Source organism: Musca vetustissima, unplaced genomic scaffold (genome assembly GCF_032173495.1).
Source record: "Musca vetustissima isolate MV318-11 ecotype Yass unplaced genomic scaffold, APGP_CSIRO_Mvet_v1 utg8492, whole genome shotgun sequence".
In the NCBI taxonomy this organism is placed as follows: Eukaryota; Metazoa; Arthropoda; class Insecta; order Diptera; family Muscidae; genus Musca; species Musca vetustissima.
This window is the reverse complement of record NW_026888927.1, coordinates 81,735-108,173: the sequence shown is the minus strand read 5'-3', so window position 1 is coordinate 108,173 and position 26,439 is coordinate 81,735. Positions and strand designations below refer to the sequence as shown.

Genomic DNA, 26,439 nt, shown 5'->3' with positions numbered 1-26,439 from the left:
AAAATATTGTATTTTTATTAATGTTACACCGTGTGGTTATACATACATTTATATATCTATATAAAAAGGAAAGAATGAAGATAAATATACACAAAGACTCACATATGTTGCACAAACACATACATACATTAAAAAAATGTAATTTTATTTTTAAATAAAAAACTATAAATAAAATAATTTTCTGTTTTTTAAATAGTAATTAAAATCATAGTTCGTTATCTTTAGAAAAAAATAATCTTATTTTGTTGAATACAAAACAATTTCGAGGCACTTTATGGAACATATTAATTGGAATCTATTGACCTATACGGCCAAATGTGAATACCACTTGTTTATGGATTACTGGAATTCAAAACACAAATAATAACTAATAATCGCAGTGTCGAAACATTTATACCTGAGATTTCAGTAAAAAATAGATTTACATATCGCAGTGTGTATTCTATGAGATTGATTTACAGAAATGCTGCTCATTGTAAGCGATTAAGTTCTTCTTTCACCCATGGTCAGAGGTACATTTGTGGCCAAGTTATCGAGTAAAGGTGTTGCCGCCTCGCTTATGTGTGATTTTGCACTCTGAAAATCGTCTTCCGAGCGATGACGTTCATCTTTGGTTCCCAACTGTGGTGTTTTCAAATGTTGTGGTGAACTTAGCAGTACTTCAACAAAATCTCGTTCTCTAAAATTACCTTCACGCATTTCACGATCAAAGCTTGTCTCGATATCGACCATTTGAAAATCAATGGCCAATATGAATCGTAACAGCATAATCAATAGTGCTATTATCCAAAGGATCATGGCTACGATATATGAACCCTTGAACAGCATTAAGTACACTTGATGAGATAGGTCATGTGGTCGAATTAGGGGTCTCAAAACAGACATGGCATCACCACAGCTGCAAGGAAAGACAGAGTGGATGTTAGAAAAAGGGTTTCAATATATTTAATCATGATAACTTAGTTACCTTATGGCATCTGGTTTACTGAGATTGCCTCTTAAGTCATTGCAAAAAGTCTTTACGAAGCCATTAGCTAATATCAAATAGCTTAGATTTGCTACAGTCATTATTGTGAACATTATTATTGAGGGAACCACGATGCGCCACGGTTTCGGTAGTCCCCTGAAAGAGTAAAAAATAAAATTTTCTTAGAATTATGGATACTTATGTAAGTTTCGTAAATAATTTTAAAATAGGTGTTGATCTTAAATTAATATGCACGATTTTACTTACAATATGTAAGTATATTTATTTTTAAAGCCATAATTTTTTATAAGCATCAATTCAATCTATATTCCTTCGAGGGAAATTGAAAGATTTGAAGTATGTGACCTTTATATATACGTGAACCGACTAACACCAATCCATACATATGCATCTCTGTAACCTATGCTAAATTTCATTTCATTCGTACAGATTAATTTATATTAAATTCAATAGATTATACAAAATTATGTGCCAACCCGACAAACTTTGGGTTTTTAGTACACAATTTACATAAATATCTGAACCGGAAACTTAACACACATCATTCTAGACTAAATTGAGTACGATATACCCAATTTCGTGCAAATCGAAAGATATGTGGGGACTTTGGTACACCATTTACATTAAATCGGGCGAAAATATATATGGGAGCTATATCTAATCTGAACCGATTTTCAAGAAACTCATTCTTAACTTAATTCAGTACGCTATGCACAATTCCGTCCAAATCGAAAGACATATAGGGACTTTAATGAACCATTTACATTAAATCGGACGAAAATATATATTTGAGCTATAAATTAATCTGAACCGATTTTCAGGAAACTTCACACAAATCATTCTAGACTTAATTCAGAACGCTATGCCAAATTTCGTACAAAGCGAAAGATATATGGGGACTTTAATGAACAACTTACATTAAATAGGACGGAAATATATATGGGAACTATATCTAAATCTGAACCGATTTTCACAAGACCTAACACACATCATTGTAGACTTTAAAAAGTACGTTATACCAAAATTCGTGCAAATTTATTCCTTCGAGGGAAATTGAAAGATTTTAAGTATGTGTCCTTTATATATACGTGAACCGACTAACACCAATCCATACACATGCATCTCTGTAACCTATGCTAAATTTCATTTCATTCGTATAGATTAATTTATATTAAATTCAGTAGATTATACAAAATTTTGTGCCAACCCGACAAACTTTGGGTTTTTAGTACACAATTTACATAAAAATCTGAACCGATTTTCAGGAAACTTAACACACATCATTCTAGACTAAATTGAGTACGATATACCGAATTTCGTGCAAATCGAAAGATATGTGGGGACTTTGGTACACCATTTACATTAAATCGGGCGAAAATATATATGGGAGCTATATATAATCTGTACCGATTTTCACGAAACTCAACATATATCATTCTTAACTTAATTCAGTACGCTAAGCAAAATTTCGTCCAAATCGAAAGACATATAGGGACTTTAATGAACCATTTACATTAAATCGGACGAAAATATATATTTGAGCTATATCTAAATCTGAACCGATTTTTCAGGAAACTTCACACAAATCATTCTAGACTTAACTCAGAACGCTATGCCAAATTTCGTACAAAGCGAAAGACATATGGGGACTTTAATGAACAACTTACATTAAATAGGACGGAAATATATATGGGAACTATATCTAAATCTGAGCCGATTTTCACAAGACCTAACACACATCATTGTAGACTTTAAAAAGTACGTTATACCAAAATTCGTGCAAATTGAAAGTTATGTAGGGACTTTGATGAAAAACATATATTAAATCGGACGAAAATTAACTCACATCATTCTTAACATAATTCCATACGCTATGCACAATTTCGTCCAAATCGAAAGATATATAGGGACTTTGATGAACCATTTACATTAAATCGGACGAAAATATATATGGGAGCTATATCAAAATCTCAACCGATTTTCTCCAATTTCAATAGGGTTCGTCCTTGGGTCAAATAAATGAGCTGTGCCAAGTTTCATCCAGTTCGGATCATAAGGGTGACCCATACTTTGTTTACAATTTAACATGGGCAGACAGATGGACGGACATGCATAAATTGACTCAGTTAGTTATACTATGTATATTCACCACAGTGAAGGGTATAAAAATATAAACTCACAATTATTTTAAGAGGGCTTTACAATGACACAAATATATGTTGCGCCTGAAAGTATGCTTTATTTTTAATGTAACTTAGTTTCAACCGTTAATATATTAACGGCCAAGAACAATATCGTTATAAGCACAAACTCCTGCATGAATAAGAGGACAGAATTTCATAGAGTTAGGAATTTTGTTTTTCTGGCTGTGATGACTTTAATATCCATATAACTCCAAAATTTTTCTAATTTATAAGGGGAAATCGAAATAAATTTCGAACAATAGAATATTCTTAGTTCTTAGCTAATATGGAATGTACGTTTTTAAATGTAGTCGAAAAAGATAATAACGACGGCCAAGGGAACGGCGTAATACATATATATCGTTTTAAATAATCTTTTACATAAAATCAAAATCTCCCAGAACTCACCATTGTTTTTTGACACCCGACTGAAATATTAAACACATTGCAGTCCATACTATGGCCACAATTTCTGATAGAAATGGAAAACCATAGATATATTGTACAGCAAGGTTTTGTGGCCAGCGGGTCTGATGAATATCAATTGTCACTAAAAACAAATTACAAAAAATCAGTCAAATAATGTATATATAGCAATGATTACTTACTGTGTGCTAAATATCTACGATCTTTTTCCACATTGAATACAATTTTTGGCACTTTATTGGGTGCATTCGATTCATCATCAGCATCCTCGTTATCGGTTGTTATTGACGGTGTATCAGGTACTTTGGAATTGCTTGTCTGAAAGACATGGGCAATTTTGCGGACTTTTGGTTTTGTATTGGCAACTGTAAAAATTAACAACATGTTGGGATTATTTTTCTTATATTGAAATATAAAGTTTATTCACATTTATCTGCATCTTCCAGTTTAGGCATCACTAAGGCATCTGGTTTTATATCATCTAAGGCCGCTTCGGTATATGTCTCATTGATAATTCTACCCAAGTCATGATAGAAGAGATCCTTTTCATTGTTGTCCATTTGCGTGAAATCTCTTTCACGAAATGCTAGTTTGGCACCAATAAAACCATTATAGAAATCAGCCGATATTATGTGTATCGAAATACTCCATATTATTGAAATGCCTGCCACCAATATCATAAGGCATATTACCATGTCTGAAATGGGAAGGAATGGAAAAAATGTTATTACATTTAAATACCACTAGAAAATGTCAATGTATTTAAATAATGATTCTAAATTCTTTCATATATTAGAAAATAAATATCGAAAAACTTTAAAGAAAATTCAAAAGGATTTTCAAATTGTTCGCAAAATGTGTGATTCATATAAAAACGTACAGTAAGTCAAAACAACAAAAATGAGATATTACATTCCATATAAAATAATATTGAAGCGAATCAACTCAGCTTTTTCAAATATTATTTGCTATAGAATAAACACATATATTTTATAAATCATTTAAATACAACTCTTATTTAAATATTTGAATTAACGGTTAACTATGTAAATATTTTGTAAATAGTACTAAAAACTACATCTCTGAATCTACTACATTATTACACAACCAATACTAGACGATGATCTTGCTTCTCATAAGTAGTACCTAAGCTCAATCAAATTTCAATAAAATCGCTTCACTCCGAGTCCTGGACTAACCGGCTCTGATTCGTTAAAGCGAACACTGAAGGCTTAAGATCATTGCCCACGCTTGCCCAAGTTAATGGACTAGAACATAAGCTGGAAGTAGTTCCTAAACCAGGAGTAGCCAACATTATTGTAAATCTGGTCGTTTGGAGTTTCTTCAATATAATAATAATATGTATTCAAACTAGAATCGTAAAAAGACATTTCCTCATAGAATTCGTCAAATTATTTTCAAATGTCGTAAAATGTTTATACAAATTCTTATGTCATGTATTAAAGCATTAAAAATTTATTTAAAAAAATTAAATTTATGTAAAATTTTTTGCCATACTAAACAGAATTTCATTGTTTACAAATGTTGTAGTAATTCATGTAGTAGTATGTAGTAATACATACAATAGTCCCAATTTTAATTTGTTGGGCCAATGACTTGCTGGAAAGTAAACAGACAAGTTGTGCGCTTTCCCACCTCCTCCAAATTTTACTTTTTGATTTGATTCGAATTATATTGTTATTTGGTATTGGCTAGGCTATGATATCATCTACCATCAAATAAAATTGGCGTGTTTCGGCACAAACAGACATTTCTTGTATTTCAGTTTCAGTTAATAAAAACAAATACTATGACAGCTATAGAAAGCTGTTAGTAAACGTTTCTGTAGCGTGGATAAATTTAGCCCAAAAACAATCAATAATTTACATTTACTATTTTAGATTTAATATCCAATATCTTTGCAATTGTTTATACTTTCATACATTCGGAAATTGAAAATGAGATCAAGAACGTTTTGTTAATTGACAGCTGTATTTTCGGCTATCGTTGAATTATGAAAATAAATTTATTTTTAATTGTTATAAAAAGAAAATATTCGACCGGGACGAACTTTTTACACTCTCAACTATAAAATGGACATTCGAAATACATAAAAAAGATCGGGACTTTTATATGCTCAAATTAGCTAATTCGGCAGAAAAACATGCCCAAAATACCGAATGATGGGTGTTATTCCTCATAGTTTTTGGTTTGTAGATTTTCTATCCAATGAGAATCCAAATACTAATTAGAGCAAAATACAACAACCACCAGAAAACGATAACGAAATTTGGGAGCTATCCAAAAAAGGGGACCAATATTGATTATTTTTGGCATAAAGACCAAATGTGAACCCTAAATATCCATTCCCATTTCGGTTGAAAAAATGCTTAAAATAACGTAATATGGGCCTATATATTTAATTTTCAATTCGAAACTTCCTAGGAGTAGTAACAATGTAATGTGCAAATTTTCAAAGCTCTATCTTAAACATTGGGGGTTTTCCTCCGATTTCAACCGATTCTGAATGAGAGTATATACATTTTATGGTGTCTCCAGTGAATATATCGAGGTGTTACAAACGGAATGACAAATTTAATATAAAATTGCCAAAATCCTGAGGGGTAAATAACTGGAAGGTTTAATACCTATCGTACTTCCGAAAAGCAAAATAATCGTCACCCCGAAAATCGATCGGTATTAGCATTCTAGATTCGTGCTGAGAAAAAACTTCTTCGTAGAAGATTGTAGATCCAATGTTTTAACATTGAAAAAGGTCTTCCCAATTTTAGGTATTTTGATGGTTCTATGTGATTTTTTAGCAAAATTGCTATAATTTGGCAATTAAGTTAAAAAATCACAAATATTTTCAATATATATTCATATTTTGACATTGTGCCCACGATTTTATGCATTTTCATGCTCGTAAACTCCTTTACTATGGGAATTGACTGTAATTTGACATTCTGATTTCTTTCGGAATTTGATTATTTGTATGCATGGTACAATTATAAAAGGTAACAGCAAATCCCAGCTGATTTGATTCCAACGTAATACTAGTGTCAATATCAATTTGACAAATTATGTTTTTAAAAATCACCCAACAGGAAAATTGGGAACGCATACAATTTGAAATTGTTCTTTATTAAATGTGCTCCTGTATTCAATTTACTCAATCTGCCTGCTGGGAAAGTTTGAGGAAGCAAATCTTTATTCAAGGAATAACTCGCTATTCCCAGCATTTTCATATGTGTTACACATATATATGGCAATGGCTCAATTATAGGAAACATGTGGAAGCGATAGAAATATAAATTTGATAGATTTTCATTCATGTTTTTCAATTTTTATTTTGAGGATTCGAAAATATTTCATTTTCAAAATAAAAATAATTTGATGATAATTTGTTTATTTGTTTACATTTTTCTGTCAAATGAGTTGACACTAGTAGAACTTACAAAAACAAATTTCCATGTGGTTGTTGTATCGTTTTTTGTACAACAACACATGCTGTTACCTTCTATTATTATACCATGATTTGTATGCATAAAATTGTTTTAGTAGAAACAAATTTTCGGACACATTGTATCAACCCTATATTAATTTTGGTATTTCAATTTCATGGTGAATTAAACACTGTTTGATACAAAATTTCCAATATAGCGCTCCTTTTTATAACGTTCTGGGTTCTTGGTGGTAAAAGATCTTCTTCATTAAATATCATGCCATGTTAAACTGAGACCCATATTTTATTTTCGTTACGTTAAAGTTCCAGGGAGACTGGGGCCTTTAGCATATCCAACTGGGGAGTGTAATTTGTAATTTCGTATTCTCAAAGGATGAAATAGTACGTCCTGATAGACAAATTACAATGACATAGCTTCCATGCAAAGGTTCCGACCAATTCATTTACTTGTTCGGCCAGTCTAACATGTTACTTATTTCTAACAAAATTTAGTTGTATTAAAGTCCCGAGAAAAGTTCTACCCTTTATTTGATATCTTCTATTAGACCACTACCAAAGTGCCCGCTACTTCGTATGCGGAAAGGGAATACAAAAAAAATATTTCATATGGAAATCGTGAATACTGTATGATTTGTTGTACTATAGTTCTGAATTCCACCTCTATTCCTACATCTAATATCATGTTTTCAGTACTCTTCATATATATAAGCACTATTTTCCGAAATCTCTTTTTTTATTTTATTACACAAATTAAAAATAGATCAGATTTTAGCAAATACGTACATGTTCCACATTTAGTTTCATTTTGCACTTTTCGAACACATAAGTACGCATTTTTAAGACTACCACCACTAAATTTAGTACCAGTTACTTCCAGTTACCCCCTTGGTACTTCTTTCTAACTCTAACTCTTTCTTTTCATACTCCTAAGTAAGAATTTCTAAAACTACATCAATCCTACACTCTAACAGTAATCTTAATTCGACCAAAGTCCAAATTGTACCAAATTTAGTACTTTTCGTACTCAAAAGTACAAATTTCCAAATGTACCTCAATCCAGCTTTCAAATAATAATCGTAAGTCCAAATTTAAGAATTCCTGCTCTGTCTGTTCATTAAAAAACAAATTATACCAGATTTGGTACCATTTTGTACTTTTCGTACCCATATTCAAAACCTATCTAAATATTCCAAACCTGCTTTCAAATAGCAATCGTAAGCAATATCAATCTGTTCTCCAAATTGTACCAGATTTGGTGTCATTCTGTACTTTTCCTACACTCCCACAGTAACATAAGTGGCAACTTTCAGAATTCAAGTTCTAACCGTTCACTCAAGTCCAAATTGTAAATTGCTTTTCGTACCCATAAGTACGAATTTCCAAAACTACCTCAGTCATGCACTCCAATAATAACGTTAAGTACACATTTAAAGATACCAACTCTATCCGTTCACCTACATCCAAATTGTATCAAATTTAATACCATTTATTACATTTCGTAGACGTTAGTACGAATTTCTAAAACTTCTCAATTTCCCACTCCAAAACTATTTTTAATGGCAAAATTTAGAATTGCAGCCCTATCCGTTAACATAGATCCAAATTGTACCATATTTAGGTCTTTTTGTACTTATGAGTTCGAATTTTCAACACTGTCTCAATCCTGTACTCTAACAGTAATTTTATTTTCAAATATACTGTTACGAATATAACTTTAGATTTAAGTTAATTTAGATGAATTCCGTTAATTTAAGAATTTGAATTGTAACGTAAATTTCTACTACGCAGTTTATTCGAATAACTTCACAACAACAACTACTGTATAGATTTTTCTACATCCTTCCATTTCCTCTTTCATTTTCTATTTTGTTATTGACGTACAATTCTTGTTAAACATCATCATTGATGATCGCTTAATTCCTCTTTCTTTGTTACTCCCTCGCCTGTATATGTGTTGTTGTTATTGTTCACTCAATGTAAGTTTGTGAATGGCATACGTGACCCTGAGATTAAATGTGCAACATATGCGTCACCAAAAGCGTCATTTGCCGAAACCGTGTCGTTTGCCCTTGCCCAAGAGACGGCAAGAATAATTGTTAAGCCCCAGACCCACAAGACTACTGGAGACCGAAGGTTGCGAACCCAAATCTCTCGTTAACTCGATCGAAGACGCCATGAGGCGGGTAATAGAAGAAACAAAGTTAGTTGGGATGACTAAGCCCAGGGTTAGATGCTACAACTGCGATAAAGCAGGTCATATTGCGCGCGAATGCAGATCTAAGCGCAAACGATCCAGGCCATCGTCACCACCTCCAACGAAAGATGGTAGAAGAATGGCTCAACAATCCACCAATGAGTCACCGTTAAACTAAATCGAGCCAGTCCAGCGGGGCATGAATTGGCTCCCATCGACGATGGCCCCACAATCTCCATAGCAATAGTACAACAGAAAAGTCACAACCTAACGACAACTGGGTACATCAATGGTGATAAGCGAGTTCTGACGTTAGATACTGGCGCATCAAAGTCCATCATAAGATCAGATCTGGTAAAGGGAAAAGTAACGCAAATAAATGGAGTCAGACTGCGCACAGCAACGGGGGAGCCCGCGGCAGTACACGGCAAGATTACCCTGAGAGTAACTATTGCCAATAAATCGGAGAATTACGAGTTTATAGTTGCTGATATCATAGACGAAGTGATAATAGGCGCTGATTTTATGATTGCCTTTGGTATCAATCTGGATATGAAAGAGCGTGTGATGACCTGGTCTAACGTCGAAATTCCGTTAAACGTGGGCTACGATGAAAGTACACCCATTAGACGTCTGACTACGGACCATCCAGAGATAATACCGCCCTGTGCCGAAGCAATAATATGGGTACCAATGAATGGAGATTGTGGAGCCGAGAAGTTGTGGGTGGTGGAACCAGCAGAAAACATAAACAGTAACATACTAATAGCGAATGCCCTGGTGAAAAGCAACAAGGACGGATTGATTCCTGTTAGAGTTTTGAACCTGTCAAACAAGCAAGAGCAAATTTGCCAATTTTCCGATGTTGGACAATGCACACCAGCTGAAGCTGTAGTTAATTTGGAAACTAGCACCGAAAAGCCAGCAGCCATGGAGAAGAAGCACCTCGACGGCTACATAAAAGAGTGGACACACCAATTATCACCTTCCGAGAGGAACAAGGCTAAGCAGCTATTATGGAGATATGCCTCTACCTTTGCGTTGACAAAAGAGCACTAAGGAAGAACATCAGTGATGAAGCATGAAATCAATACAGCAGACGCGAGACCCATTAAACAGCCTCCAAGAAGTGTTCCCCTGGCAAAAAGAGACGAAGCTGATAAGTGAAATGGAAAAGAGTGGTGTAATAGAACCATCGTCAAGTCCGTGGTGCTCCCCAGTGGTATTGGTCAAGAAGAAAGACGGAAGCACCCGATTTTGTGTGGACTACCGAAAGTTGAATGATGTCACCAAGAAAGACAGCAATCCGCTCCCAAGAATCGACGACACATTGGACAAATTAGCCGGGACGTCATGGTTCTCCACCCTCGACCTGCAGAGTGGGTACTGGCAAGTAGAGATCGCCGAGAAAGATAAAGAGAAAACAGCGTTTGGCGTTAATGGGGGTCTCTGGCAGTTCAATGTCATGCCATTCGGACTCTGCAACGCCCCGGCTACATTTGAAAGGCTGATGGAGCGTGTGTTAAAAGGGCTGCAGTCATGGGACGCAACTTCGTAGTCATGGGACGCAACTTCGACGAACACATCAAGAACTTAAAGGATGTTCTACAGCAGCTTTTGTCTTCAGGTCTCAAGTTAAATCCAAAGAAGTGCAGTCTCTTCCAACGAGAGGTGAAGTTCCTGGGGCACCACGTGACGCCAGAGGGCATATCGACGGATAATGAGAAAATTCAAGCCGTCAGAGATTGGCCGCAGCCCCGAAATCTCCATGAGCTGCAAAGCTTTCTGGGTCTCTGCACCTACTACCGTCGATTTGTCCCAAATTTTGCCAACATCGCCGCCTGTCTACACCGCTTGACGCAAAAAGGCCAGAGGTTTCAGTGGGGCAACGACCAAGAAGAGGCATTCAGAAAGCTCAAAGACATGCTATGCAGAGCCCCCATTTTGGCATACCCTATACCTGGCGGCAAGTTTGCTCTGGACACAGACGCAAGTGCGTGCGACATCGGTGGCGTCCTTTCCCAGGAAATCGACGGACAGGAAAAAGTCATCGGGTACTACAGCCGGACATTGTCGAAACCTGAGAGGAATTACTGTGTGACGAGTAGAGAGCTGCTTGCTGTCCTTGAGAGCGTTAAACACTTCCACAAATACCTATATGGCCAGCATTTCCTGCTGAGGACCGACCACGCTGCTCTCCAATGGTTGCTGCAGTTTAAAAATCCGGAAGGTCAACTAGCCCGTTGGATCGAGAGGCTCCAGAGTTATGACTTCAGAATCGAGCACAGAAAAGGCGGAAAACACGGTAATGCTGATGCCCTGTCTCGTCGGCCATGCAAGGTAGAATGCAGGCATTCCTCAAAGGCTGAGTGTAAAGAGAATATCGTTGATGTCCGATTATTGCAGTTTGAGTCGGGTGAAGATTGGTCGACGGAACAACGAAGAGATCCCATTCTGGGCAAAATAATTTCGGCCATAGAAACGGGCAAGCGACCTAGTCGCGGTATATCTCACCGGAACTTGATCGTCGTCCCAGACTCCAAAATAAGAGATGTCTTGTCGGAGTTTCACGATGGGCCAAGTGGAGGACATCTTGGCATAGCAAAGACCGCTGAAAAGGTAAAGCAGAGATTCTACTGGGTCGCCTGTCAAAAATCCATTGCCGACTGGATCGCCAATAGTGAAAGGTGCATAAGAGCTAAAGGTCCAACACGGAAGAGTCGAGGCTACATGCAGCAGTATAATTCAGGAGCCCCTTTTGAAAGAATCGCAATGGATGTAGCTGGACCGTTCCCAACAAGCGACTCTGGGAACCGGCATGTCTTAGTGGTCATGGATTACTTCACCAAATGGCCAGAGGTTTATGCTATCCCAAATCAAGAAGCCAGGACAATTGTGGATGTGTTCAGCAAAAATTGGATTTGTCGCTATGGTGTTCCATCTGAGGTTCATTCCGATCAAGGTAGGAATTTTGAATCAGCGATCTTCAAGGAAATGTGTGACTCCTACGGAATCAAGAAAACCAGAACGACGCCCCTACATCCACAATCAGATGGCATGGTGGAAAGATTCAATCGCACCCTTGAAGAACATCTACGGAAAGTGGTGGACAGTGGCCAACGAGACTGGGATGAACATATTCCAAAGTTTTTACTGGCTTATAGATCGGCCATTCATGATTCCACATCCCGGACCCCAGCCAAAGTTCTCTTCGGAAATGAATTAAAGCTACCTGGCGATTTGATATTCGGTGCTACCCCAAACGACGTTGTGAACCAAGATGAAGACAGTCAAAACTCTTTTGGTAAAGTCCACGATGCAGTTCGCCATCGAATAAAAATGGTTAGCAACCGCATGAAGGCAAGGTACGATCGAGCGGCAAATACCGATGGGTTTCAAGAAGGGCAACTGGTACTATTGTTCAACCCACAACGAAAGAAAGGACTATGCCCCAACTTGCAAACGCACTGGGAAGGACCCTACAAGATTGCCACGAAAATAAATGATGTGGTTTATCGCATCCAGAGGAGCGACAGTCCAAGGTCGAAGATGAAAGTTGTACATTTGGAGCGGCTGGCCCCCTACGGAACGGGAACTGTGCCTATTCGGGACGAACAGTCTTAAGCGGGGGGCAATGTTACGAATATAACTTTAGATTTAAGTTAATTTAGATGAATTCCGTTAATTTAAGAATTTGAATTGTAACGTAAATTTCTACTACGCAGTTTATTCGAATAACTTCACAACAACATTTCCTCTTTCATTTTCTATTTTGTTATTGACGTACAATTCTTGTTAAACGTCATCATTGATGATCGCTTAATTCCTCTTTCTTTGTTGCTCCCTCGCCTGCATATGTGTTGTTGTTATTGTTCACTCAATGTAAGTTTGTATGTGTGTGTTGCACTGGTAGATTGTTCGTAATCCAGATGTTACCAGATCGTCTAGAAACTTCTGTAGCGACAGGCAAGGTCCATATAAATAGAGGAAATGGCAAGGCAGTTAGTCAGTTGTGAATCAGATCGCGAATTGAAACCGTCAAGTAACGTAAAGCTGTAAAGTAACGTGCAAAGTAAAGTTGTGTCAATAAAATCACTGTAATAATCGTAATCTCTATCCTTTTACTCAAATCTAAATTGTACTAAACTTAGTACCATTTAGTACACATAATTACGCATTTTTAAAACTAACTTCATGTCTCATCCTACAATCCAATCCTTAATTTTAATTCCAAATTTTATGATTCCCACTCACACAAAACAATTTGTACCATATTTAGCACAATTTAGTGTTTCTCGTATCCATAAGTACGTAATTCCAATACTACCTTAATTCTGTAATCAGTCATTCCAAATTTAAGTTTTACATCTCTATCCGTTCACTCAAATCAAAATTGTACCAAATGTAGTACCATTTAGTACACGTATCTCAGTCCTGCAATCAAACTTTTATATTAATTTAAAATTTCAGGATCACAGCCCTATCCGTTTACACAAAACAATTTGTAAACCATTTGGTACCAGTTAGTACTTTTTTCCTATACTCCAACAGTAATTTTAATTCGAAAATTCTGGAGTCCAGCTATATCCGTTCACACATAATTAAGTTGTACCAAATATATTACCATTTAATACACATAAGTACTATGCTTCCATATCTCAATTCTATATTCCAACAGCAACCATTATTCCAAATTTTAGGATTCCAGATCTCTCCGTTCACCCAAATCCAAATTGTACCCAACATAGTGCCGTTTTGTACTTTTCGTACACATAAATACGATTTTGCAAAGGTGTGTCTGTAGCTCTTCAACAGTAATCTTAATTTCAGGTTTTCAGCTCTATCCTTTCAAGCAAAATCCAAATTGTACTAAATTTAGTACCATATAGAACTTTTCGTACCAGTAAGTACGAATTTGTTAAACTACCCCAATCCTACACTGCAACAGTCAGGTTTAATATCAATTTGAAGACTCCACCTCTATCCGTTCACCTAAATTCAACGTGCAACAAATTTAGTACAATTTAGTACTTTTCGTACACATAAGTACGATTTTTTAATGCTACTCCAATAGTATCATGTACTCCAATAGTAATCCCAATTCCTATTTTCAGCATTCCATCCCTATGCACTCAACTAAGTGCAAATAGTACCAAATTTAGTACCATTTTGTACTTTTTATACACATAAGTACGAATTTCATAAACCATTTCCATACATAAACACCACTTCCCGACCCTTATTCCGTACAAAATTTTAAGATTTTACCTATATATGTTCAATAGCTATATATGTTCAATTGGAACTAAATTTAGTAAAATTTAGTACTTTTCGTACACTTTTAGGTCGAATTTTCAAAAACCCTTTTGTATATCTTTCTAACTTTCCATCAGTGACCCAAATTCCCAATTTTAGAATTCTAGCTCTTCCCGTTTGCCTAATACAAAGGGTACCATATTTAGTACATTTTAGTACTTCTCGTACCCTTCTAGTTCGAATTTCCAAAAACCCAGCGTACATACCAACAACAACCAGCACTCAAAATTTCAAGCTTCTAGCTTTAGCCGTTTAGTCTGGGCGATGATCTGTCAGTCACTCACTTAACACTAAGCTCTTTTATATATAGATATCGCTCATAACGACCAGTTTTGCAGGTCCCTTGACCCTCATTATAAGCAATTTGGACTGTATATACATATACCCAGACGTTTTAATCTTCCAACATTACGGTTTACATGTATCAGCCTAAAAGTATGCAAAAATTTAATTTATAATTTCAATGTTGATTATTAAAACCTATTTCTGAAAAATATGGATTTAAACGAATTCCCGTGAGAAAGCTGACTTATGATATATGCATATTAGTTTAATCGTTTGATAATTGGTAATATTATGCGAAAATCTGGTTTATATAAGGACAATTAAAATATAGATTAATTTGTTGTCTTTGAAGACCATATCTAAAATCGTTTGAGTTACATTATTGTAGAATATTTGGAAGTCATATTTCATATATATTTTGCGGTTCAAGAAAACAAGGACGAAACAGACACACAAGGACTTGACACAGAACGATTATATGTTTTTCAAAAATATTTCTCATTCGATTCAGCTCAAAAATAATCTGCAATTTTAAAGTTATCGAAAATAATCATCACAACATAACTCAAAAACTAGCAAATTTGTCCTTCTGGCTTTTTCATATACTTGCCCATAATGAATTTTCCACCCCTCCAACTATATTTGTGAAACAAATTTTTATTTACAAAACAAAGTATTTTTTAATCCGCAAAATGTTCAACTACTTTCTTATAAACTTGGCAATTATAAACACATAGAATATATACATACTAAATAAATATATACACTACTAAATAATTCTATTCTCTTAGACTTATTGGATCATTTAGTCTCAGCTGGATATTTCATTTACTGTCCATTTGCTGTGCGAAAACAACAACGAATACAAAATAATTACATTTTCACAAAGGCGTTTTATGGAACATAAAAAATAATAATTTACGTATGCATTTATGTATGTGTGTATGTTCATTGTATACAACTGTGTACATAAATATTTTAACGCGTATATTTATAGTATTAGACAAATAAGATAAACTATTCAGTCATTCATTCATAAATTAATTAAGTCGTTCGTTTAGTCGCCCATTCATTCGAGGTTTTTTATTGCGTTAAAATAAACATTTATTTTTTTGATTAATTGAATCTTTAATAATTGTCTAAAGCGAAAGTAAAACATTCACTGCAAACAATAGGTATGTTCGATCAAAAGTTCTATGTTTGCTCGTTTAATTGATTTGATGGCACAAGTGACGAGTCAGCAAGAAAAACTGTGGTTTAGCTCCGTCAAAATGTGTTTGGGGGAAAATATATATATTTGGATTATCATTAAAAAATTATCCGATGTTAATTGTCCCTCAAAAGAAATTACTGAGCAATTTGTTTTGGGGAAAGTTATCGAACATACCTTATATTACCTAGAGAATAATGCTAATTTACTACACACATGTAAAAACAAGATAACACAGACTATGGGACAGGTGTTACGATTTATTATCTCATTGTATGAGAATTGTGTTCATCATTACATAAGTATTATAGGTGAGGGCAACATTTTAGGTGGACTTAGCTACGTCCGCCTGAGACAGACTACGACATATGCACAATACACTTCAACTGTTGGTGTTCAAAAAGGACTGCACCGGAAATACGAAATAAAAAAATATCCCCTCCTATTATAATTTCATATTTTTTTACATTTAAAAGAAATATGTACAATTAATACGTTATGCAGTATGCCTTGGCCATAAACAAAAATATTCAATTAAAGAATGGAACTTTAAACAAGAAATAAAAATTTTGTTCATTGTTCATGAAATGGACAGATAGGTTAATAGCCGAACACACATCAATCGATTCAAATTGAATGCTGGCGAAATGTTCAATGTGTCGACCGCGACCATTTAATGTTTTCGGCAACGTTTTTATTTGCCTCGAATTTAGCAAAAAAAATATTTGGCATTTTCAAAAATTATTAAACGTGATATTAGATCATATCGTCGTGTGCGCATTCGGAAATTATTCAAATAATCATCAAAATGGAGAAATTTTGTTTTGTTCGTTTTTGAAACAACCTGTTATACCCGAATGCCACAATTTATGACGAACATCAATTATTTGTTTTATGTTCGAAATGTCGAAGAATGTTTGGAATCATCTCCCAGCGACCATAAACCAAAGGCAATCGTCTTTTTTAAGAAAAAAAAAAAACAATACATAAAAGGCGTTTTTATAAAAATAAGCAAATTTATTTAAGATTTTTTATATGCCTCGTTGAATGAATCTTTCGAACAGGTTAGATGACATCATGGTGTGCTCATAACATATGTGATTTACAAGAGAAGGCATTTAAATATGTAATGGAAATATTTTAGTGCCCTACACCCGTAGATATTGAAGTTTCTTAATTTGGATTCCAGTTTTAAAATTTGGTAATTTTGGCTGGCGGTAAAAGTAAATGCTAATGTATTTTAAGTATAGACTCTATATAATGTTGTGGGACCATTTGACATATTGGTCTCTATAATACATGAATATATCAAAGGTTCAACCCGCCGGGGCTTGACATGTTTGCTTCTAACATGTTTCCTAGCACATTCTCGGTGTCTGATATAACTCTGTGTGATTAATATATAATTGGGAATTTTGAGAATTTCTAGATCCATATAAGGGATCGGCAGATTTTTAATATTTTTAAGTGTCAAAAGTTGTCGGTATAAGTCGTATCTTTGTACAGCCTTCAAATAAGAGAAACACCAGATTTTAAGTATTTCCTAAACGGTATTTCCTGTGCGGTAAAAAAACTTCTTAATACCAAAAATGGGTAATTGAGAATCCTCGGTAAAACTGTTGAAAAGAAAACGAAAGAGAAAACAAAACAAAGTCTAATCAGAAATCAAATGTCTGATCGAAATCTGGACAGATCGCAATTTTTACGAAAGAATTTTGCAATTTTACAACTACATTATTCACATTACTAGGATGGTACTGAAAATGGAATATCTTGACTCACGTGTTAGTATAGCTCCTGGTTATTCGCCCCATTTTCTGTATTTTGAAGGTTTAGCCACATTTGGCAGTATGGGAGGTTACTAAATATCCATGCTGCCAATACTCAATTTAAATCTATATTCGGACCTTAGCCACATAGCCGATGTTATGTATTTTGAATGTCCTGGTTAGTGTGTAAATTTTTTTTTGCTCAAAATTTTCGATAAATGTTTTGTTTTCAGTATCTTGATGGTTCTCGAATCACTATCAAGCGATATTACTATAAAAGAATATTTCGTGGTTTCGGAGAATAACCAGAGCTGGTTAATTATTGGCCAGTATTTTGACATAGATACCATAAAGGTTACGACCATATTCGATATGAATTTCCCAACGCAAGTTTCTACATTAATGAAAGAGTAAACCGGTGGAGAACTCTTAAATTTAGAATGAGGATCACTTTTGCAGTGTAGGAAATTTGAACTACACATATCCGAAAAGTACAAAAATGTACTAAACTTGTTGTAATGGACATCTTAGCATGTGGACGGATAAAGCCAAAAAAATTAAATTAGTAGGATTGGGCTGTGTGGGAACTTTTGGAAATTCGTACTAATGTGCATTGAATTTGGTACATTTTAGATGTGGGTGAACCGATAGGGATGGAATCTTCAAATCGGGAAATACGATTTCCATTGGTTACATAATATATAGGTAGTTTTGAAAATTCGTACTTATGTGTACTAAATTTAGTATAATTTGGGGTGAATTTGGGTATATAGGAAGTTTTGGAAATTAGTACTGGCGGATGGTGCCAAATTTAGATTTTTGGTGAACAGGTAGAACTGGATTCTTGAAATTTTGAATTAAGATTATTGTTGGAGTGTAGTATTGAGTTATGTGGGTAGGTTTGGAAATTCTTACTAATGTATTGAAAATGATACTAAATTTGGTACAATTACATTTGGGTGAAGCGATCGGGCTGGAATCCTGAAGTTGGGAAATATGATTTCAGTTGAATTTATATTAATGTGTACTAAATGGTACTAAATTTGCTAAAAATAATATTTGAATGAAACTATAGGGATCGAATCATGAAATTTGGAATTGGTTTTTGAAATACATAAGTATTACGGGAGTACGTAAGGTAACATGAGACAACAAAATTAGCGTAGAGGTAGATTTCTTTTACGTTCTGAATTGGTGTGTAGTGTTGAGATATGGAGGTAGTTTTGGAAATTTTCATTATGGTTAATATTGGTGTGTAGATTGATATAGGAGGTGATGCAAATGTGGTATACCCATTTGTTTTTAGATTGCACAATTTTTATTTTTTATCCGATTAAATTGAAAATTTACACTTAACATGCTACATGTGTTGTCTTTCCATGTATCAATTTGAAAATAATATTATTCTAACAATTTAAGAGATATTTGAGAAAATATTTGAAATCCCATAAAAAGTGATTTTAAAAAAAGTGCAGGTAATGTGGTATACCACATGATGTTAATGTGGTATAGTATAATTTTCACTTGCAATTGATATCTTATATAATTTATTGTTTTTAATGAATGCGAATTAGATCGAGATTTATGTCTGTTAAGATTTTTAACGGATACGTTGAGTGCAACTTTAATTTTTATTATATAATAATGTCTACACATGGCAATATTTAATTTTTATATGGAGAAATTGTTAAAACTCATAGCCTTTGTTTTTCATCCTTGTGATTCATGGTAGACTCTCGTAGAGTACAAATGTTTCACATAGTAATGAGATTTTGTCTAGTGCTGGCCTTTTTTCATGCAGAATCAAGGTATACCACATTACCTACACTTGTGTTTACTGAAGAAATGTCTAGTTTTTTTTTCCAAATTGGTGATTATGTGGTGCAATCGCGCATATTATTTGATTTTTAGTTCATACTGATTATTTTAATGCTTTAGTAATAACGATTAAAGTACATCCGTAAAACAAAAAATTATTTTTAAACTTCAACCGAAAAAAAGTCAATTTCATGAAAAATTTTATTTTTGGTACTGATTTTCAACGTGATTTAAATAAATTAAACAGGTCATTGCTATCTTATTTTTTTGAGAACAGCAAACTATAGAACATGTTTCAGTTATTCTAAAATTTTCAGTTTAAAAAAAAGTGACTATACAAAAAATTATTTTTAAACTTCAACCGAAAAAAAGTCAATTTCATGAAAAATTTTATTTTTGGTACTGATTCTCAACGTGATTTAAATAAATTAAACAGGTCATTGCTATCTTATTTTTTTGAGAACAGCAAACTATAGAACATGTTTCAGTTATTCTAAAATTTTCAGTTTACAAAAAAAGTGACTATACCACATTACCAACCTATATCACTTCCACTGAGTTCAAAATCAATGACCGTAAACCATGAATACAACAACAACCATAACATTAGAAAAAAACAAACAAACAAAGATCCCCCACCCCGCCACCAACCATCTATTGACTCTAATATTTGCCGAAGCGGTAATGTTTGTCATACTGCCACTACGTTTTCAGTATTCTTTCTTATTTGAATGTGATATTGAAACTGAATTAGAAATTATTTAACACAATTCACAATTTTATTTATTTATTTACACACAATAAAGCCTCTTCCCCGCAAAGCTTTTGTATTTGAGGGGTGCTGAATGTTTGTTTGCTCTTGTTTTTTTTTATTTTTCACGATCACCATGTGGGGATTTGAATGAAGATGCGCTCATCTTCAAAATGTTTTCAATTGAGGTATTGTCGAATTGAATTTCATTCTTTAAGAAGCTTTGTTTGGGTTGTGCATTAAAATTCCATTTCTTTCATTTTTAATTTTTTGAATATTAACAAAGGAATTTTTAAATGCGTTTTAAAACCAGTTGATCACTGTTAACTGAATTACAATCAAGATTATTTACACACCCAAATATATATTTGTTATTTAAATTAGTATGTTTTAAATGTGACTTCAACCTGTTAATCGATGGCATATTATCTTAAACATGTTGGAGGTTTACAGTGGGCCAGAGAAATATAAATATAAAATATTAACACGCCAGAATTATGTATTAAAAATTAAAGCGGTAAAATCAGCTGAGAGATGATTTTTTAGGAAAATAAGGCAGTGAGAGTTTGTCAGTTGATTAAAAATTTTTGAGCGCTAGAGTCATTTTTAAAGGAACTGTGAAGAGTGACCGGTTAAAGTGGAAATCGATTTGGCTTTAAATTGTTTTTCGGACTCTAAGACATACAAAAGGGAAAAGTCAACGAAGGCATATTCTGCTGTATCTTGAGATAGTCGTGCTTCTGTTTAAACCCCAAGATTTCCAAAGGATTGTGCCAATTTTCACTAACTTTTTGGATTATTTATCCTCTTAGATGTATTATAAAAATATTTCCACTGATATATTTTTTATAATGATAACTACACAAAATTACTTTCAAATTTCCATTTCTAATTAAGAAATTAAATGTCATACGTGACAAAAGTGTCGAAACGACACCCAAAAGAAATTTTTCAAATGACGTTATCTCTAATAATAATGGATTTGAGGTACCGAAAATCAACTACAACAATCAAATAAATTCCCAACATTAAACAATTGTTTTGTTTATTTTGCTAATTTCATAGCAAACCCTTATTTGATAAACAAAAGAAATGTTAATTAATCACCGAACTACCCCATGCATACCATTAGCCCAAATTAATTATGCTTTGTTTACTTCGTTTTGTATTTTTATTCCTCTTCTATTTTTTTTATCCGAAGAAAACCACTTACCGTCCTTTTGGGGACATAAACAATTACCGACAAAAACAAATGCGTAAATTGTAAGCATGCAAATAACAACACAAAGTTATGGGAAACCACAACAAATTTATTTAAATAAATACATTTTTTAAAGATAAGGAACTTAAACAATAGAAATAAGTCACTCAAGGAAAAATATTATAATATTTTTTTAATTTTTTATATCCTAAAAAGTTCCTCTTTTTCTACTATTGCAAGCAATCTTGCAAGCATTGGTATAGTATATGTTGTAATATAGTACACGTTGTTAGACCTATACACGGAAATGTCTTATGCCAATAATTGATTGGTATTGCATACAATTTTATTCCATCTGTATTCCCCGATCTAAATTGTATATACGTATATATAGCTCCCATATATACATAGTTAGGTTTGGTTTTTTAAATAAAGAATAAAAGCGGCTATAACTCTTGGTCGGACACAAAATTTAATTTCAAGCAGCTCCCACTTATAATTTAGTCCAATTTCTTTAAAATGATGCTCAAAAGTCGCTACCTATGAACGACCTGTCGACAAACATATCGCATTTTTTCTTGATGTACGGGATTAAAAATAAGTCATTGGGTATAAGTGCTGTACGTCGGATGATAAGTCAATGCCACGTTGTGGCCGGTCAAAATAGACGCCAATGTTCTCATTGTTATGGTACACACTCTATATAGCACTACGTAGCACTCAAACAACTCTTGTGCGATCAACGTAATTTTTTTCTTATGTCCAAAATTAAAACGTCCATAGAATTTGCGCGCACCAACCAAAAATTTAATCGCGAATGGATTTTGAGTCAGCACATTTTTTCCAATATATAACCCAAAAATCATTGGTGTAGTACGAAAATAAAAAAAAAATTGAAAATGGAATATTAAACAAGTGAAGAAAGCGTTAAGTTCGGCCGGCCCGAACTTTCGATACCCTCCACCACAGATGTACTGACAGATACTTGCAATAAACATATAGGGAAAATACCAAAAAGTAGGCCTATACCGATACACAAAATACAAATTTCAGCAATTTTTAATGGGGATTTATCCAAAAATCTGAAAATCCCAAAACGTGGACCGATATTGATAACGCATGGTAGAGTATAAAATCCTCAAAATACTGCAATTTATGAGGTATCATTATATGGGGACTAGACCTAACTGCGGGCCGATATAGTTCATTCTCGAACATCCGCCGGTATAATGATTAACACAAGGTCTTAGAACCAAACCGAATACGCGGAACAAATCAGATAACTATTTTAATATAAAAAGGGGGTTATATGGGGACTACCCCCAAAAGGGGCTGAATATTAATAATTTTTGTTATCATATACGACTACAAAAAATCAAATTACAAAGAATTTGGCTGAAAACGCGTTCAAGCCCCCATATGGGGGCTACGCGAAAAAATGGTCCTATATTTATAATTTTTTAGTAGGGAGATTTGCTACCCAATAAGAACTCACAGTACCAAATTTCAGCGAATTCGTGCTCAAGGACCTCAAAATACCGAAATTTGGGGAGTACCCTTATATGGGAGCTATGCCTAAACATGGACCGATATAGCCCATCTTCAAGCTTGTCCTGCCTGCAGACAAAAGACGACTCTATGCAAAATTTTGGGGCTCTATCTCAATTCGTTTAGACGCTAGAGTGATTACAACAGACAGACGGACAGACGGACATGCTTAGATCGTCTTAGAATTTTACGCTGGTCAAGAATATATATAGTGTATAGGGTCGGAAATGATTATTCCGAATTCAGTTAAAAAACACGCTTAAGAACTTCAAAATACCGAAAAATGGGAGGTACCCTTATATGGGAGCTATGCCTAAACGTGGACCGATATAGCCCATCATCGAACTTGACCTGCCCGCAGACAAAGGACGACTCTATGCAAAATTTTGGCGATCTATCTCAATTCGTTTAGACACCAGAGTGATTACAACAGACGGACATGCTTAAATCGTCATAGAATTTTACGCTGATCAAGAATATATATAGGGTCGGAAATTATTTCGATGCGTTACAAACGGAAAAACAAAACTAATATACCCTCCATACTATGGTGGAGGGTATAAACATTGACAATATTGTCCCAAAATGAACAATAGTGTCTAACTCAATGATACATGTGGTATTTAGACCGTACTCCACGCTATGGAAACAAAATAGGTCCAGATTTTTTTTTAGAATATATTTAGAAATCTAAGCCCAAGTATAGGTCGCAAAATTCATCCAACTGTGTTAAAATTAGTTATAGTTCGATAATTAGGTACAAGAACGAGACCTATTTGTAAAAATCGGTCCAAATATATGTGGTGTTTGTCAAATTCAGATATAGATATATAATTTCTATTTGGTTTGGATATCGGTATTTTTACACCGAGAAATTTGGCATAATTCAGTCTAGAAGAATATAATATCACCCATGAAAATACAAGTTAATAAACCTTTTAAGCACCAAGGAAACAAGTTCGGGGTTCAAAGCACTGATTCGATTTTAATAGGTAGTAAATTTAGGTAATTTCTGAACAATTCTTTATTTGTATTCACTATGTATTTATAGGGTATGGTATATGCGGATTATCCTTTCTATTGATAAAAAAGTTTTAGCCAAAATTCGTTCAATTTTAAGTGTTTATCTAAATGTTCCCATTAAAGTATGTACATAACTTGTACATGTTTGCAATTGTTGCTATTAATTTTTTTTTCTCATTTACAATTTTTACATACTATATAAATAAACAATTTGTAATTTGCAATAAATCTACATTTAAAAATTCAATATAAAAACACAAGTGTTCTCGAATTGAAATACAAATAAAAAATACATACTGTTTAATGCTCTGACATGAGATGTGGTCAGTTTACCCTCCTTGTACCTCCTCACCAGCTCCATAATGACATTCCTTCGCCGTTTATCGTGTTCCAACATTTAAATCCGCAAAATGTGTTCTTTCCAAATTATAAATGTTTTTGGGTGATTATTTGTTTCTAGTTGGAAACCTTTTCTTTTTTGCAGATTGATGTAGGCGTCGTTGTTATCGACTTTTGTTTTAATTTTTGTTGTTTTCTTCTGATATCACAAAATTGGCACTTTAAGTGTAATTATGATTAATTAGTTGTGGAATTATTATTTGTTTCCATTTACAATAAGTTTTGTACTTGTATTTTAATGTTGAGAATGTTCGATACACCATGTACGTGGTTTTTGCATGTTTTTAATTTGATATCGCTAAGAAACACAGCAAAAACAACAATCAGAATTATATTTTCTTTTTTACATATTTTAGATTTTTGCTTGCTTTCTACTGGAAGTCATTGAAATTACGGGACTAAAAATACCACACAAATGTGAATGAAAGTCTGTTGATAATAATTAAACTATTTTTATAAGAAGGTTAGGTTTCAAATAGCTTGCATGGCGAAGTTCAATATTATTTTTTAAATTGAATTGAAAAAAAATTAATTTATCGGTTACATTCACAGCTGCACATTTTAAACAACGGACGATATATAATATTTAAATATTATAAATGTATGTCTTCGGTTAAATATATATTTTTATGATAAAAAAAATTATTTGCATGGCGAAGTTCAAGGTTATGTAAAATGAACGCATTTGAATTTATTCTCTTGTGTTTTTTATTAGAATAAAATTATTAGCTCAATAGAACAAATTCAAATTCACTTCACAACACATCACAATCACACATGGCGATCCAATTAGTTATTTATTAATATATAAATTTCTTATTTACTTCCAAAATCGGCAATCTATTTACACATCATTTGATGCAGTAATAAAACACAACACACAAAATCATTCATTGCACTTGTATGGTATTTGAAAAAAAATGCCCATGCCAATATGACATTTTAATGAGCTGATTGTAATGCTCGGCAAATGCGCTGTATCCTCTTCATTTTGCCACCGGTAAAATAAACAAACGAAACGCAATAGAAAATATAAACAAAAGTCTATTTTAACACAACATTTTCACACCTCTTTTAATTGCCGTATGGAAACAAGCGAAAAAAATTTGCAATGGAATTATTTGAAAAAAAGGAGAACAAAAAATATATAATAACAAAGATTAGCAAAATCGAAAATAACAACATTTAAAATTTGGTGGAAATTATTGATTTATTTTAAATATAGAAAAGTTTTTAAACAAAATCAAATGAGCACATGGCAATAATTTATTATAGATTTCTATGTCGTACACCATTGCGAGGTATTGATATTTGAATATCCGTTTTTGATATATATTGCATGATAAACACATACACTGGTGGCTAAAACTAAAGCAACCAAAATTCCAAGCTTAATAAATGCCGCATAATGGCGCCCCACCTTGGGCGCCGTTAAAATTATGTAACGATCCTCACCAGACTCTATTTCTTCTGATTGTTGCTACCATTGTTTCCGACCGTGCTCAGGGCTTGGGGGTGTTCTTCTCAGAAGAAATAAGCCTCAACCAGTTACATGAATATTTAAGTTTTATTGGTAGCTTAATTTTAACATCTATATTCGCGATGGTCAAAGTTAGTATGAAGGATGATCTTTGAACCTTAGGTGTTTGAGATTCGTCGGTTTTCCCTCCCTACCATGCCGACGTAAACTTTGTCAGCCCAATTAACATTCTGACTATACCCAATCATCAATTTCGTGGCATTAATATAAAAATTTACTTCCTTCCAGCCCGAAAACCAAAAATCGAATCCCAGAAGAAAATTTTTCAATTTTCCTCAAACTTTTCCTTGACATACAAATTCAAAGCCTTCTACATGTTTTC

The 26,439-nt window shown here is 33.8% G+C and overlaps 1 protein-coding gene across 3 annotated transcripts in view; it reads right to left on the bottom strand.

The window, feature by feature from the left end:
• Window positions 1–483: 483 nt before the first annotated feature.
• Window positions 484–26,439, bottom strand: part of LOC133336721 (uncharacterized) — a 44,099-nt gene continuing 18,143 nt past the window's right edge. The window contains exons 1-6 of one of the 3 annotated variants that reach the window (XM_061545000.1): window positions 24,476–24,600; window positions 4,025–4,294; window positions 3,780–3,965; window positions 3,580–3,721; window positions 968–1,123; window positions 484–898 (exon numbers count right to left, since the gene is read on the bottom strand). In XM_061545000.1, the coding sequence (XP_061400984.1) occupies window positions 484–898; window positions 968–1,123; window positions 3,580–3,721; window positions 3,780–3,965; window positions 4,025–4,294; window positions 24,476–24,575 (1,269 nt within the window). In that variant the 5' untranslated portion in view covers window positions 24,576–24,600. Of the gene's footprint in view, window positions 899–967; window positions 1,124–3,579; window positions 3,722–3,779; window positions 3,966–4,024; window positions 4,295–24,475; window positions 24,601–26,439 lie in introns of those variants that run through there. The other 2 variants (XM_061545001.1, XM_061545002.1) reach the window with 2 other exon arrangements.